Source organism: Epinephelus lanceolatus, chromosome 3 (genome assembly GCF_041903045.1).
Source record: "Epinephelus lanceolatus isolate andai-2023 chromosome 3, ASM4190304v1, whole genome shotgun sequence".
Taxonomy (NCBI): Eukaryota; Metazoa; Chordata; class Actinopteri; order Perciformes; family Serranidae; genus Epinephelus; species Epinephelus lanceolatus.
This window is the reverse complement of record NC_135736.1, coordinates 50,609,824-50,623,476: the sequence shown is the minus strand read 5'-3', so window position 1 is coordinate 50,623,476 and position 13,653 is coordinate 50,609,824. Positions and strand designations below refer to the sequence as shown.

At 45.8% G+C, this 13,653-nt stretch overlaps 1 protein-coding gene across 13 annotated transcripts in view; it reads right to left on the bottom strand.

Moving 5' to 3' along the window:
* Positions 1 to 13,653, bottom strand: part of LOC117255886 (spectrin beta chain, non-erythrocytic 1-like) — a 78,530-nt gene that overhangs the window by 25,332 nt on the left and 39,545 nt on the right. For all 13 annotated transcript variants that reach the window (XR_013490813.1, XR_013490808.1, XR_013490811.1 and 10 more), the window contains 10 exons: positions 12,080 to 12,238; positions 11,614 to 11,916; positions 11,220 to 11,373; positions 9,249 to 10,119; positions 9,025 to 9,162; positions 8,141 to 8,897; positions 7,487 to 7,689; positions 5,329 to 5,419; positions 4,469 to 4,615; positions 184 to 447 (listed from right to left, as the gene is read on the bottom strand). Coding sequence is in view for 2 of the 13 variants with exons in the window: in XM_078166563.1 (XP_078022689.1) it covers positions 184 to 447; positions 4,469 to 4,615; positions 5,329 to 5,419; positions 7,487 to 7,689; positions 8,141 to 8,897; positions 9,025 to 9,162; positions 9,249 to 10,119; positions 11,220 to 11,373; positions 11,614 to 11,916; positions 12,080 to 12,238 (3,087 nt within the window). In the remaining 11 variants the exon portion in view is untranslated. The remainder of the gene's footprint in view (positions 1 to 183; positions 448 to 4,468; positions 4,616 to 5,328; positions 5,420 to 7,486; positions 7,690 to 8,140; positions 8,898 to 9,024; positions 9,163 to 9,248; positions 10,120 to 11,219; positions 11,374 to 11,613; positions 11,917 to 12,079; positions 12,239 to 13,653) is intronic.

Sequence of the window (13,653 nt, the reverse complement as noted above, 5' to 3'; positions counted from 1 at the left end):
AGCAGTATTTCATGTTGTACCTTATGTACAGTTTGTGTCATATCTGTGTGAAAGTAACAGCAGCGGTCTGATGAACGTACTGCTTTAGAAGTATAAAGTGGTGTACATGGAAATTATTTCCACTCTGAGAACTCTGAGAGTTCTGCCTCTTGAGTCAGTGCTGCAGTAATCATGTGACCATACCTGTTGTTTTTTCAGCAGGATGTTGACGGAGGTCAGGTCTTTGCCGTAATCGTCAGACTGGATCTGACCCTCCAGGCCTCCCATCCACTTGTCGAGGTCGGCACAGCTCTGAGTGAACAGCTCGGCCTTGTTGGCATCGAACAGACACTGAGCTTTGGTCTGCGTGGTGGACTCCAGCTCCGCCCACATGGTGTGGAGCGCTGACAACTTCTCCTTCACCACTGCCTCCGTCTCCGGCTTTTCCGACACCAGCAGCATGCCGTCCTGCAGACAGTCAAACGGGGTAAAGAGCTGGTCTGATGATGTCCTTCATCATCTCTACCTGACTGTTCCTCTCCCACAGATCAGAATATTTATGTTCATCTGTGTTTATACAGAGCTGAGAGAAAAAAATAAGAATGTGAGCTCTTAGAATAGTAATTAGTGTTCTGAGTGGATGACATGCTCCTGACTGAGAAACTTTAAATTCAGAACAGCTGCTGTATTTTTGTTTTGCCTCAAATTGAATCTTAATTTGAGTTGTTAGTTGGCATAGCTGAACATTAGCTAGACTGTATAAAGGAGTGGACGCAGCCTCCGACTCTCAGAAGTGAAGCCAATTCTGAAGTGCCTTACAGCTGCAGTGTTTCTAATGTCCAGCAGGGGGCGACTCCAGTCTGACTGTATCGAAGTAAGAGAGAGAATGAGTCTCCTTCTCACCTGATTTATGACCTCAGTGAACATTTACCTGATGAGTTTAAGGCCCCGATTTCTCAGAAAGTGTTCTGCAGGTTATAAAACTTGAGGTACACTGCACTGCCTTTTCTTTTCTTTTTTTTCTTCCTGTGTAATCAATCTACGGTTTATTTATCTTGTGTATCCTGCAGTAATGAGTGTGTAGCTGCTGCCATGTTGAGGCAGAGGGTGCTGTCTGTAGCTCTGGTTGAGGGTGAGAGGCTGTCAGCAGATAAACAGAGATCTGTGTGGGTACATGAGACCCTAAAAAAGAGGCTGGATCATGGGGAGTACCACCAGTTGGTCCAGGAGCTTCTCCTCCATCATGGACGTTTACAGGCATATTTTAGGATGACTCAGGGGCAGTTTGACAACCTGTGCTCCGGCAACAGCGCCATCGAGCAAAAAGCTTCATTCTCATTAAAAACTATCACAAAAAGCCACCTCCAGCTGCTGAAGCACTTCCTGTGTGATCAGAGCTGTACTGGTCTCAATCTCTAGTTTCAAGTCTTCTTTAACTCAGCATGATGTTCGTTAGTAAATGAAGATCCCATTTAGAGAAAAATAAATGATGAAGCATGGGAGGCTTTAGAACAGTGCTTGTCAACTGGCGGCCGCCAAGGCTTCCCATCAAGCCTGCAAAATATTAATGAATCCATAAAATTTGAGGAGGAGGGCATGCGTTAAGGTGTGCTAGCTTTTTTTCCTTCTTCATAATTAAATTCTTAAACAACGACAGGCTAATTTGGACTTAATCCCCAAAAATGAAAATGAAGAGTGATTTAAAAACCCACAACGTCATCTCAATTTAAAGTCTATGAGCGGAGCAAGAACTCGTGGGCGAAGCCAGCAAGAGATACACTACTGTGCATGTTCAGTGGGCCATATATCGTGGAGGTCAATTCTGAAGCTAAAGAAAGTTTTACTGGGGGTTTGCACCAGGCAAACAGTTCCACAGGACTGAATAGGCGTCATCTTGGTATCTGTTATCTCCGTATCATTAAAATCTATGGAACCAACAAAGTTGATGACCCTTGCTTTAGGGTGTGGCTACATGGTGATTGACAAGTCGCTACCATGGCAACCTGTAAATCAGGACAGAGGTGAAGCAGTACCCACAGCTACACCCTCTCGTCAGAAGACAGTCACTACTGGCTCCAAACACCAAGATAGCAACAGCCATAATGCTGAGCTTGAGGTTTCAAAACAAGAGTCCACAAATCAGCGGGTGACGTCACGGTGGCTACGTCCATTATTTTACATTCTATGGTAATTAGCATGGATTTCCATGTGACACAGCCTTTCAGGGTGTCAGTGTAATAAATATTGGTTTGATTCTTAATTCAGTTTTCATTTTGTGCTTTTACTGCAGTTTTAATGTGAAAAAATATCCAATAAAAGCTACGACTTCTGTTTACTTCACATTGTTAGCCAACTGTAAGAACGAGTCATTTCACATTATCTGGACCATTTTGAAGACCTAAACCTAAAAATAAGTCAAAGTGAAGCTACAGTTGACATAAGCTAACATAAGCTAACAATAATACCTGTGCCACTGTCATCAACAGAGCCACATTATGCTAACATAAGTTAGCAAGCTAAAACTCCTCTTTTGCTCGAGTCATCGTGGTTCAAAACAGCAAGAATTCATGTGTATTTCTCAAACAGTAACAAGGTAGCTAGTTAGCTAGTGAGCTAATTAATGTTTCTTTAATGCCATTTAAACTTGTAGAAATAAATACTTCTTACATTAATTAAATTTCTCCATTGTGCTAATGAGCTTTTTAACTGGTGAACTAGCCTAATTAAAGCTAAACTTATCTGCTATCAGCCATTTCAACTTCTTGTGATCAATATATTTTATATGACTTATGAATAAACTGACATTGCGTTTGTTTGTTGTTTTCATTGATTTCTAATTCTACTGGAAGCCTCCAAGAATTAGCCCTAAAACCCAGAAATGAGTTAGCATGTTAGCACTTCCTGTTCCTTCGTCTTGAATTCTATGTGTTTTTGGTTCGATGTGTGAAATAAGGTCTGAGGTTAACATGAGCTGAAGAGACGTTCATCTTCTGTTCTCCGCCAGTAAACACCCCGCTGTCAGTTTACAGCTTTATGTGTCTCTAACAAGAGACGACAGAACGTCATCACTCCGAACACGACGTCACAGCCTCATTGTGGTGGTGACATTAAGTCATGTGACCATGGTGACGTTTGTTTACAGCCTAATGTTAGCTTTGTACTTTTGGTGATTGAATTTATTCTTCAGTAATCATAAAGTGGAGTTCATTAGTGAATATTATCTCTCTGAACAGAACCTGGAAGGATCAGAATTATTTGTTTATTTTCTGTAATAATCTAAAATCCAATGAAACAATCTGATCGGATGTTTGTTTGGCCGAACCAGCCTAGTGAATGACAATGCAAGCTGGCGTGTTGACCTTCATTCATAGAACCAAGGCTACCTTCTGTAACCATCTGTTTTGGAGGGATCAGGTTGTTAGTTTGCTAGTTAGGTTGTTCATAAAGAAAACTTGTACCTTAAATTAGTATAAATTAGCTCACTCCTCCTCAATCTATGAAAGATTAGATTCACTCTCCAAGGCAAATTGTGATTTGTGATATTGGGCTTTATAAATGAAATTGAATTGAAAATTGAATTGAATTGAATGTTTAACTCTGTAATGTTAATTCATGCTCATTTTACTTATTATTATTTTATTCCTCTTTGATTAGGCTTAAAGTTAGGACAGGCTTTTATAGTTAGGACTGACTTTTATAGTTAGGGCTGGCTCTTATGTTTAGGGTTGATGCATATTTAGGGTTGGCTCTTATAGTTAGGGTTGGTTCTTATAGTTAGGGCTGACTGTTATAGTTAGAACAGGCTCTTACAGTTAGGACTGACACTTATAGCTAGGGTTGGCTCTTATAGTTCGGGTTGGCTCTTGTAGTTAGGGCTGGCTCTTATACTTAGGGCTGGCTCTTACAGTTAGGGTTGGCTCTTATAGTTAGGGTTGGCTCTTGTAGTTAGGACTGGCTCTTATACTTAGGACTGGCTCTTACAGTTTGGACTGACACAGTTAGGACTGGCTCTTATAGTTAGGACAGGCTCTTAAAGTTAGGACTGGCTCAGGCTTGCCTTGGACCAGTCCCTAGTTAGACTGATATTTGCCTGGTCTGATTGGGGACCTCCTGTGATACACCAAGCTACTTTGTCCTTCTCTCTGTCTCTTCATTTGCAAACATTCATATCCTATTAATGCATATCACTAACTTGGCTTCTCCCCCACAGCTTTCGTGCTCAGGTTCAACAGGTTTTGAGGATTGTGGGTCGTGGCTGCGCTGCTGCTGTGGTCTGACATGACACCTACTACTACTACTAAACTGAATTGAATTTCAAACTGAACAGTATTTTATGTTCTAAATGAAGGGATACTGTTTCCTGGTGCTTATCTATGACTGCCATTGACTATAAGATACAAGAATATACAGATGTGATCTACTACTTTGTACTGTCCATGCGGAGAACATTAATCAGAACAGACTTTGGCCTAGTTCGGACTCTCCGTACCTTCTGAATCTTGTCCAGCCACTCTTTGTTGGACTGCAGTTCGGCCATGAAGGCTTGGTGCTTCAGCCACTTGCTGTGCAGGTTCCTGGCCTCGTCGTAGGTCATGTCCTGAGCTGTGAGCATCTTCTCATTGATCCACAGAGACAGCTGGACACAAACACAAAACGTTAGCAGGGACGTCACTAAAATCCTATAGGACCATATACATGCCGTGTCTTGAACCGCCTGGAAGACGCAAGGTCAGGCGCTGTGTGTGACTCCTGTGCCTTTTCTGCGCCAACTTTCAAGAGCCTGGCGACAGGTTGCGTCTGATGTTGCTAAGGGACCTTAACAAGTACCAGCCTTCTTTCATGCAATCCTGAGTGCTGAGCTGATTTTCTTCCTGCATGTCTGTGGGATAGATGTAAAGCTCTGACAGCTCTGCAGTAACATGATCAACTTCTCCTGCACATTCTTCACACACTAATATTTTCTGAAGAAGGAAATATATCTGTTGGCTGTGATTGGTTGTTTCTCATCACATGACACGTGGTGCGCACTGCTGCATTCCAAAAGTTGATCTCAGTTTATCTCAGGGCGCAGCTATCACACCCTAAAAAACAGCCGCTTAGAGACACATGCACATCACGCTGGCATTTGAGCGTGCCTGCCGTGTGTCTAAATCAAAAACTGGATTAGAGGGCACAAAAAATGCAGCATGTGAACGGCTGCTAAAGGATTCATCCTGTGAGCAGCAGGAATCGGATCAGTACATGTCTATCTGCCTCTGGACCAAAGTGTTGGACAGACTTAAGGAAATCAACCATTGAGTTAGCGAACACACAATGAAGTCGATCAGTGTGTTTTTGAGGAGTTCTGACCTCCTGGCAGTCCTGCAGGAACTTCTGCAGGTCTCTGTTGTCCTTCAGTCTCATCAACAGCTCCACCGCAGCCTCCCTGTTCTTCTTATGCCTGAAACACAGAGGGCGAGGTCAGACGCCAACACATAAGGAACACTCCATACAGTAACAGTAGAAGGAACTTATTACCTTTACAGGTTAGGCTGTGATCTCTGTGATCTATGGCATTACTGTTCAAGTGAGCTCATTATTCACATTTAACAGTAGACTGTAGACTTTCCTTTTTGATGAAGCTTATAGTTAGGGCTGGCTCTTAGAGTTAGGGTTGGCTTTTACAGTTAGGGCTGACACTTACAGTTTGGACAGGCTCTTATAGTTAGGGCTGGCTCTTATAGTTAGGGCCGACACTTATAGTTAGGGTGGGCTCTTGCAGTTAGGATTGGCTCGCATAGTTAGGGCTGGCTCTTATAGTTAGGGCCGACACTTATAGTTAGGGTGGGCTCTTGCAGTTAGGATTGGCTCGCATAGTTAGGGCTGGCTCTTATGGTTAGGGCTGACACTTGAAGCCAGGGTTGGTTCTTATGGTTAGGGTTAACTCTTATAGTTGGGGCTGGCTCTTACATTTAGGGTTATCTCTTATAGTTGGGGCTGGCTCTTAAAGTTAGGACTTGTTCTTTCAGGGCCATAATAGACTTGCCGCTTGATCAAACGTACACGTACACGATGCGCCATGTCTGTGTATATACTTGCTGCAGCACTACACAATCAAAACGCACAATACTGGCGGTCTCCACTTAGAGCAGACAACAGAAATATAACCCGGAAATCGGGTAGTGCATGCCGGCATGCCGCATCCGCACCAGGTCTGTCAGTCTCTCTTCAAAAGTCTCTGCCATTGCTCTGACAGCGACTCCATTTGGTCTGATCTCACGTTCACCATGTTCATTCACACGAGCGCCTCTAGCGGTCATGTCAATGTTGCATCTCGCGTACACATCACGGTACCTCACGTTGAGATGTGCAGCCGACGCATCAAATGAACGCAGATCACGCATGGCAGCCTTGATGCAGTCGTGTTGTTTGCAGCAAGTATATTACGGCCCTTAGTTAGGACTGGCTCTTATCATTAGGACTGGCTCTTATAGTTAGGACTGACTGTTTTCATTAGGGCTGACTCTTATAGTTAGGATTGGCTCTTATAGTTAGGGCTGGCTCTTACTGTTAGGACTGGCTGTTATAGTTAGGACTGGCTCTTATTTTTAGGACAGACTGTTATAGTTAGGGCTGGCTCTTGTTGTTAGCACTACCTCAGTCTTGGACCAGCCCCTAGTCTAACTGATATAGGCCTAGTCTAATGGGGGACCTCCTGTGATACACCAAGCTCCTCTCCAATTCTCCTTTTACTCGTTACGTTCATGTTCCATTAATGCTAACCCCCTATCCTACTAATTAGCTCAGGTTTTTAAGTGGTTCTGTTCAGGATTCTTGGAACCTTGGTGCTATCTCGCGAACCAGCCTGCATTTCCACCAGTTTTGATAACACTGATAACCTGCAAACTTTTGTTCTGTTCTTACATAAATTTGTTTTTACCCAAAAAAACAAGCATAGACCAACTATAAATGAGACCACTGCACGCTCTTTCTTTTCCCTTTACCTTTAAAATATGATTCACCCACTGATGTCATCATGGTTCAAACTACAGGTCAAGGAAAACCTGCTATTTTTAGTTTCCAGGAGAGAACCAACTTTTTGGGTTCTAAACCTGTTTATTTTTGGGTGAAATGTTCTGAATGGTTTAAAATTAGGTGTGGGAACCGGAACAAACCCAGTTCCATGTTGGGTGAAAAGGGGTATGCATGTTTCTAACTCAGCTTCTCCGTCAGAGCTTATGTGCTCTCTTGTCTTGCAGGTTTCTACGGATTGTGGTTGTGCATGGATCGTGGGTCGTGGCTGCGTTGCTGTCTGATGCCTACTACTACTGCCATTAAAGAGTTTATTTGGGCAGGGTTTTTCCTCATCAGCTGTGAGGGTCTAAGGACAGATGGATGTTGTACAGCCCTCTGAGGAAAATTGTGATTTGTGATATTGGGCTATATAAATAAATTTGACTTGAATTGAATTATAAAAAAAGTCCCAATAAGTAAAATGTCTGAAACGTGACCTGAAGCTGAGGTTTACCTGTCGTCGATGGAGGCGACTCTCTCCTGAATGCGTTCAGCGTTGATGTTTCCGTCACTGGCCAGCCGTCTGCCAGCTTCCACCACACTGTTGATCTTGTCCTCGTTGGCATCCATGGTGGTCATGAAGTCCTCCTGCTTCTTGATGGCGGCCTCGGCGCCCTCAAGAGTGGTGGGCATCTCAGTGTGAGCCAGGACGTACTCCTGTTGGGTGAGGACACAGGGTTCAGTACTGATACAGGATGTTTGTGGGACAGTGACATGCTGGGGTACGTTTATGCTGAGAATGATTCTGGAAGAAATGTCATTAAAATCATGAGGGTTCATTCTCTAGAGAGCAGGAATGGGATCTGGAAATTCTGTGCAAATCAACTAATTGTATCCTAAATGTAAAGCATCCCTGGGTCCCTTGAAAGGTGCTAAAACATGCAAGCTATTATCAGAAATGACTTGGCCCAGCATAGGCCCAAACTCAGAATTCAGGCCAAATAAACTGGCCTAATTCCAGTTGCAGACACTGTCATCACTGGATGTTATTAGATTCTGAGATCTGTATCTTGACTTGACATGTCTTCAGCATGAATCCATGGACACAGAGTCATGAACCTGCTGATAAAGACACAATAGTGCAGTGAGGTGAAGCTTTAGCGTTTACCTGGTTGTTGAGGAAGGCCTCGGCCTGCTTGGTGTCCCTGAGGAACAGCTGATAGGCGTGGGACTGGGACAATAGGTTCTGCCGGTTCTCCCACATCTTGTGCAGTTCGTTCCAGCCGGTGTCAAGCGCTTGGAGCCTCTGTCGGAGGAACATGTACTGTGCGTCCGTCTGGCCCTGCGTCACCATCTCCCCCATGTCCCGCATCTTCTGGTAGTCCTCCTCATAGTTCTGGATCTCGTTCTTGATGCCTTCATGCTGGGCCATGAGCTTCTCAGCCTCAGCCAGCGTGTTCGGCATGTCCTCCGAGGCGATGGCTGTCTGAGTGCGGGACAGCCAGGACTGGAAGTCATCCAGCTCACGCAAAAACTGCTGCAGTTTCCTGGCCTCACCCAGAGACTCCTCACGATTCTTCAGAGTGTTCTTCATTTCCTCCCAGACAGCGTTGATCTCAGCCAGACGGCCTGTGATAGCCTTGGCCTGGTCAGGGTGCTCCTCTGCCAGCCGCTGGGCTTCGCCTCGCAGGTCACCCAGCTTGTCCTCAATGGCGGCTAGGTCGCGCTCCATACCAGTCAATTTTCGCTGCAGGGCCATGACCCCAGTGAGGTCATTGCCCAGCTCTTGGGTGGACTCGATGACTTTGGTCTTTTCTTTGATCCATGACTTGGTCTCGTTGCAGTCAAGGTGGTAGTTCTGCACACCCAGAGCAGAGTTCAGGGACTCCTTCTTCTGGTCCACCAGATCGCGGAACTGGCTCCACCTGTAAGTAGAGAAAAGGATCAGGTCAATCACACCTACAGTTTCATGGTGTTTACATTGAGGACAATGACTTTGTTGCATCTTTGTAATTTTTGTTATTCTTTGTGAGTTATTATATCTGCTTGTACCTGTTGTTGAGTTTGTCCTGCTGTGTCTTGATGTCCTTTTCGCTCGGGTGACCATTGTGCATCAGCTGCCGGGCGATCTGGTTTACCACAGCAACGCGAGACGCCTGGTTGTTCATCTCCGGCTCCAGACTTTCAAACCTGCAGAGGACATGGATCATATGAATCAGTTCTGGCCAAAAGAGATGTACCATCACCAACATGTATAAGGCATGTTGTAGTCCCACCTGTGCTGTATGACCTCCAGGTCCTCCAGTTTTTCGGGTATCTCCATGCTGTTCAGCCACTGCTCCTTCTCATCAATCCAAACCTCACAGGCGTTGGCCTCACTGAACATCTTGTAGAGTGCCAGAGCATCCTGCAGCGCCTCCTTCCTCAGCTTCGTCAGTTCTGCCACCTCCTTGTAGCGTTCCTCGATGCCGGCCAGACGTCCATGCACCTCCTCTGAGTCAGCCTCCTCTTTAGGCAGTGAGGCCGCCTGCTCGTGGAGTGAGTCAATGACTGGCCGGTAGCTGGCCACCTCCGCTGCTGCGTCTTTGTGCTTCCTGACCAGAGCCTGGGTTGAGAATTCGTCATGGCCAGTCTCTCCACTGGAGACAATGCGCAAGGCGTCCAGTGTCCAGGCGTCAACATCATCTGCATCAGCCTGGAATTGGTGCAGTGCCAGAGCCTCCTCCAACCTCTTCTTCCTTACCGCTGCCAGCTGCTCCAGCGCTGCCCACTGAGCCTGCAGGTCATCGATGCGCTCCTGGATCTTAGTGGCAGCAAAGTGGTTGGCCTGCACCATGGCCCGGCCCTCTGCAATGGTGTGCTGGAGGTGGCCAGCGCGGCCGCTCATCTCATCCTCCAGGGCGCTCTGCTGGCTGAGGAGGCGCAGCGCCCCTGTCAGGTCTTTGCCGTGCTCGACAGAGGACAGGATCTGCTCCTTCTCACGGATCCAGCCCTCCTCCTCGGTCATCTCCCAGAAGAATCTCCAGAGACGGCGAGACTCCTCCAGGCGGGCGCGGCGCTCGGCGGCCAGCTGGGTGAGCTCCTGGTAGCAGAATTCCAGGTGGGAGACCCGATCCTGGATGACCTGAGGGTCACAGGGCTTATAGCCTGGACAGGGAGACATTTACCTCTGTTATCAGCATTTAATTTCATTTCCAAAAGGTTTGAAATAATCTAGACCAGTGGTCCTCAACCAGGAGTCCTGGGACCCCCAGGGGTCCTTTAGAGAGTTCCAGGGGGTCCCCAGAGAAATGGGAATAGTTTATTTTTTATTATTTAATTCACTACAGAAGTGAGCCCAGTGTGGGTAAGAGTCATCCATCCATCCACTTTCATCCATCCAATTTCATGCATCCATCCATCCATAGATCTATAATCCCTCCAGTGTGTTCTGGGTCTGCCCCGGGGCCTACTACCAGCTAGACCAGGAGGATCCTGATCAGATGTTGAACCACCTCAACATGAAGGAGCAGCAGCTCTACTCCGAGCTCCCTCCAGATGTCTGACTCCTCCCCCTATCTCTAAGGCTGAGCCCAGACACCCTACAGAGGAAGCTCATTTCAGACGCTTGTATCTGTGACCTCATTCTTTCAGTCACTACCCAGAGCTCATGACCATAGGTGAGGGTTGGGACGCAGATGGACCAGGAAATCGAAAGCATTGCCTTTTGGCTCAGCTCCCTCTTCACCACGATGGTCCGGCGCAGCTCCTGCATCACTGCAGACGTTGTGCCAAACCACTGATCCATCTTACGCTCTATTCTACCCTCACTGTGAACAAGACCCCGAGATACTTGAACTCCTTCTCTTGGAGCAGCAACTCTGTCCCAACCATTCACCTCCTCTACAGTTTCTCTTCAACTGTAGGTACGACTCTAAAATTTTGGTCTAAGAACTAAAATATTTTCAGGTCCCTGATGAGAAACCTTATCAAATGGGGGTCTGTGACCTGATGTGTATCATTTTATAAGTACTTGACATGAAACAGGTTGAGAACCACTGACCTAGCCTGCAGTCACACCCACTACAGAGAGAAGCACTGGTCTTATCAAAGTAAACTGCCTACCCAGTGTATCTGCTCCTTGTCAGGAAGTCACAGTGAAAAACAAGTAATGAATAAGATGAATCATGAATATGAAAAAACATCTAAAATTCAGACAGAATATTACAACTGATAGACGAGGACAGATCATGCTGCATGCTGCTCACCGTCGTCGTTGACGGAGTACTTGGTGGCGTTTGTGCTGACTGCCTTCACCCTGTCTGCCTGGATGGCGATGTCAGCTTCCACCAGAGCGTGTTTCTGCAGCAAGTCCTCCACACCTAACAGATGCTTCCCATAATCCTGAGACAGCAGCAGCATCTGGAGACCAAAGGCAGAAAGAGACAAAGACAACCAAGAGTGATGATGGCAGCCATGAGCTTCCTCCCTAAATCCAGAGATAAGGACAGGATCACTTCAAGGACGCCAACAGTTACTTCCTGTTTTTGGTTTTTGGGTTAAACACATCCTGGACCTCTCTGTACTGGATGAACTGAATAAAAAAATGATTGTCTCTCCTGACCCTAAAATCTACCATGTAGGTTTGTTTGGCCAGTGTACCTTCATCTCATCCATCCAGTCCATGATGTAGAGCATCTCCTGGAAGACTCTCTGCAGGCCCAGATTCATCTCCAGTCTCTGTCTGCGGGCCTTCAGCAGCTCCAGCAGGTACTCCCACAGCCGGATCACGTTGTCTTTCCTGGCTGTGATGCGTTTGATGTCGTGGTAGCGCTCCACCTCCAGCTCCTTCGCCACAGAGACCACGGCCTGGACACGTTCCTCGTATGCCGCAATGTCAGTCTCAATCGCCTCGTGCTTCTTGGTGGCCGCCTCGACGGCCTGAAGGTCAAAACCAAAGTTGTCCTGGAGAGAGAAAGCAGAGAATTCAGGAAACAAACAAATATTTAATTTAATTCTGTCCCTTTTTGGTCACAATAAGACCAGAATGTGATGTGATAGCAGGAAAAACACAGTTTTTCACGTGGAGCAGCACTTGGTAGCTGCTGCTGACTGTGCGCCTTCTCACCTGTGAAACCAGTCTCTGATTCTCGCTGAGCCAGGTCTCTCTCATGGCCGCCTTGCGGTCGAACCGTCGTGCAAGTTGTTCCAGTTTCTCTTGACGAATCAGCTCCGTCCTCAGAGCCAGCTCCCTCTCGTGTTCCGCCTTCTCCAGTCGCTCCCAGGCCTGACGACAAACACCACATCACCATCAAACACTTCTTAACAGAATCATTACGAGCTGTCAGTGGCGTAAGATAGTTACAATGGGCCCCAGTGCACGCTATTATGAGGGGCCCTATTACGCCCTAGTTACAAGTTGTGGAGCACACACACACACACACACACACACACACACACACAGTTTTAGGTGTATATATATTTTAGCAACAGTGTGTTTTACTGCTGCTTTTATATTACATCCACTTGCAGATACTTGATATTGGACACATTAGTATTAGACACGTAGTTTTTTAAATAGTTTATGTAGAGTAAGTTTATAATTTGTTAAAGATTGACACTGTTTTACAAAACCAGAAAGCCATGATGGAGATGGGTTTGCCTGCTAAACTGCACCATGGACACTTTACTGACACTATGGACACTTAATGGACACCACAGCTGTCTGCTGTTTTGCACATACAATCACTTGCACTAGATGTGCTCCCTTTATCCACTGCTCATTTTCATTCACTGCTGCTCATTATTATTATTACTATCATTATTGTTATTGTTATTTATTGCCGTTTCTTGTATTTTTGCACTTATTTTGCATGCCTAGTTTTTTAAGTTTTTAAGTTTAAATTTTGAAATCTTTAATCTGACTCTTTCCCCTTGACTGCTGTAACACTGGAATTTTCTCAATTATGGGATCAATAAAGGTGTATCTCATCTTATTTAGGGCATGTATGGAAAATAGCACCATTTTTGTTTTAATGCGAGTTCTTCTTTGAACACGGGCGTAATTCCAGGTGGCAGTCGGACCCCTCCACCCCATGGGCCCCAGTGCAACCACACTGCCTGCACTGTCTATATTTACGCCCCTGCGAGCTATGGAGTAACAGCTGCCGACTTTAACCTTACTGTTTCTGCTGAACACATACAGACCAAACCAACATCGAAACTGAAAACGAAACTGTAAATGCTGCTGGAAACACAGCAAAACATCTCTACAAACACGCCCCACTTTGGTGGCACAATGGCTGCTGGAAATGCAAAATGTGTCACTAAAATATTTGATGGCACAAATGCTGCTGGAAACACAGCTGGAAACGCTGTGATGTGCCGCTACATGTTTCTGTGGTGCAAATGTTGCTCAAAAGGATCCAAAACATCACTGAAAACGCAGCGACCTGTCAAAAAAAAAAACCTAATCCATTTTTGTTGCACAGCGGCTGCTGGAAATGCAGCAATACATCATTAAAAAAAAACACCCAATCTTGGTCACATAATTGCTGCCAGAAACCCTGGTGAACACAGCTGGAAATGCAGCAATGTGTCGCTAAAGAATTCCCCTTTTGGTGAGACGATCCTATAAAACTTATCTCTGTCTATACTGCCAAACATGGGTTGCATGTGATGGTGATGGAGGTGGAGCAGCTC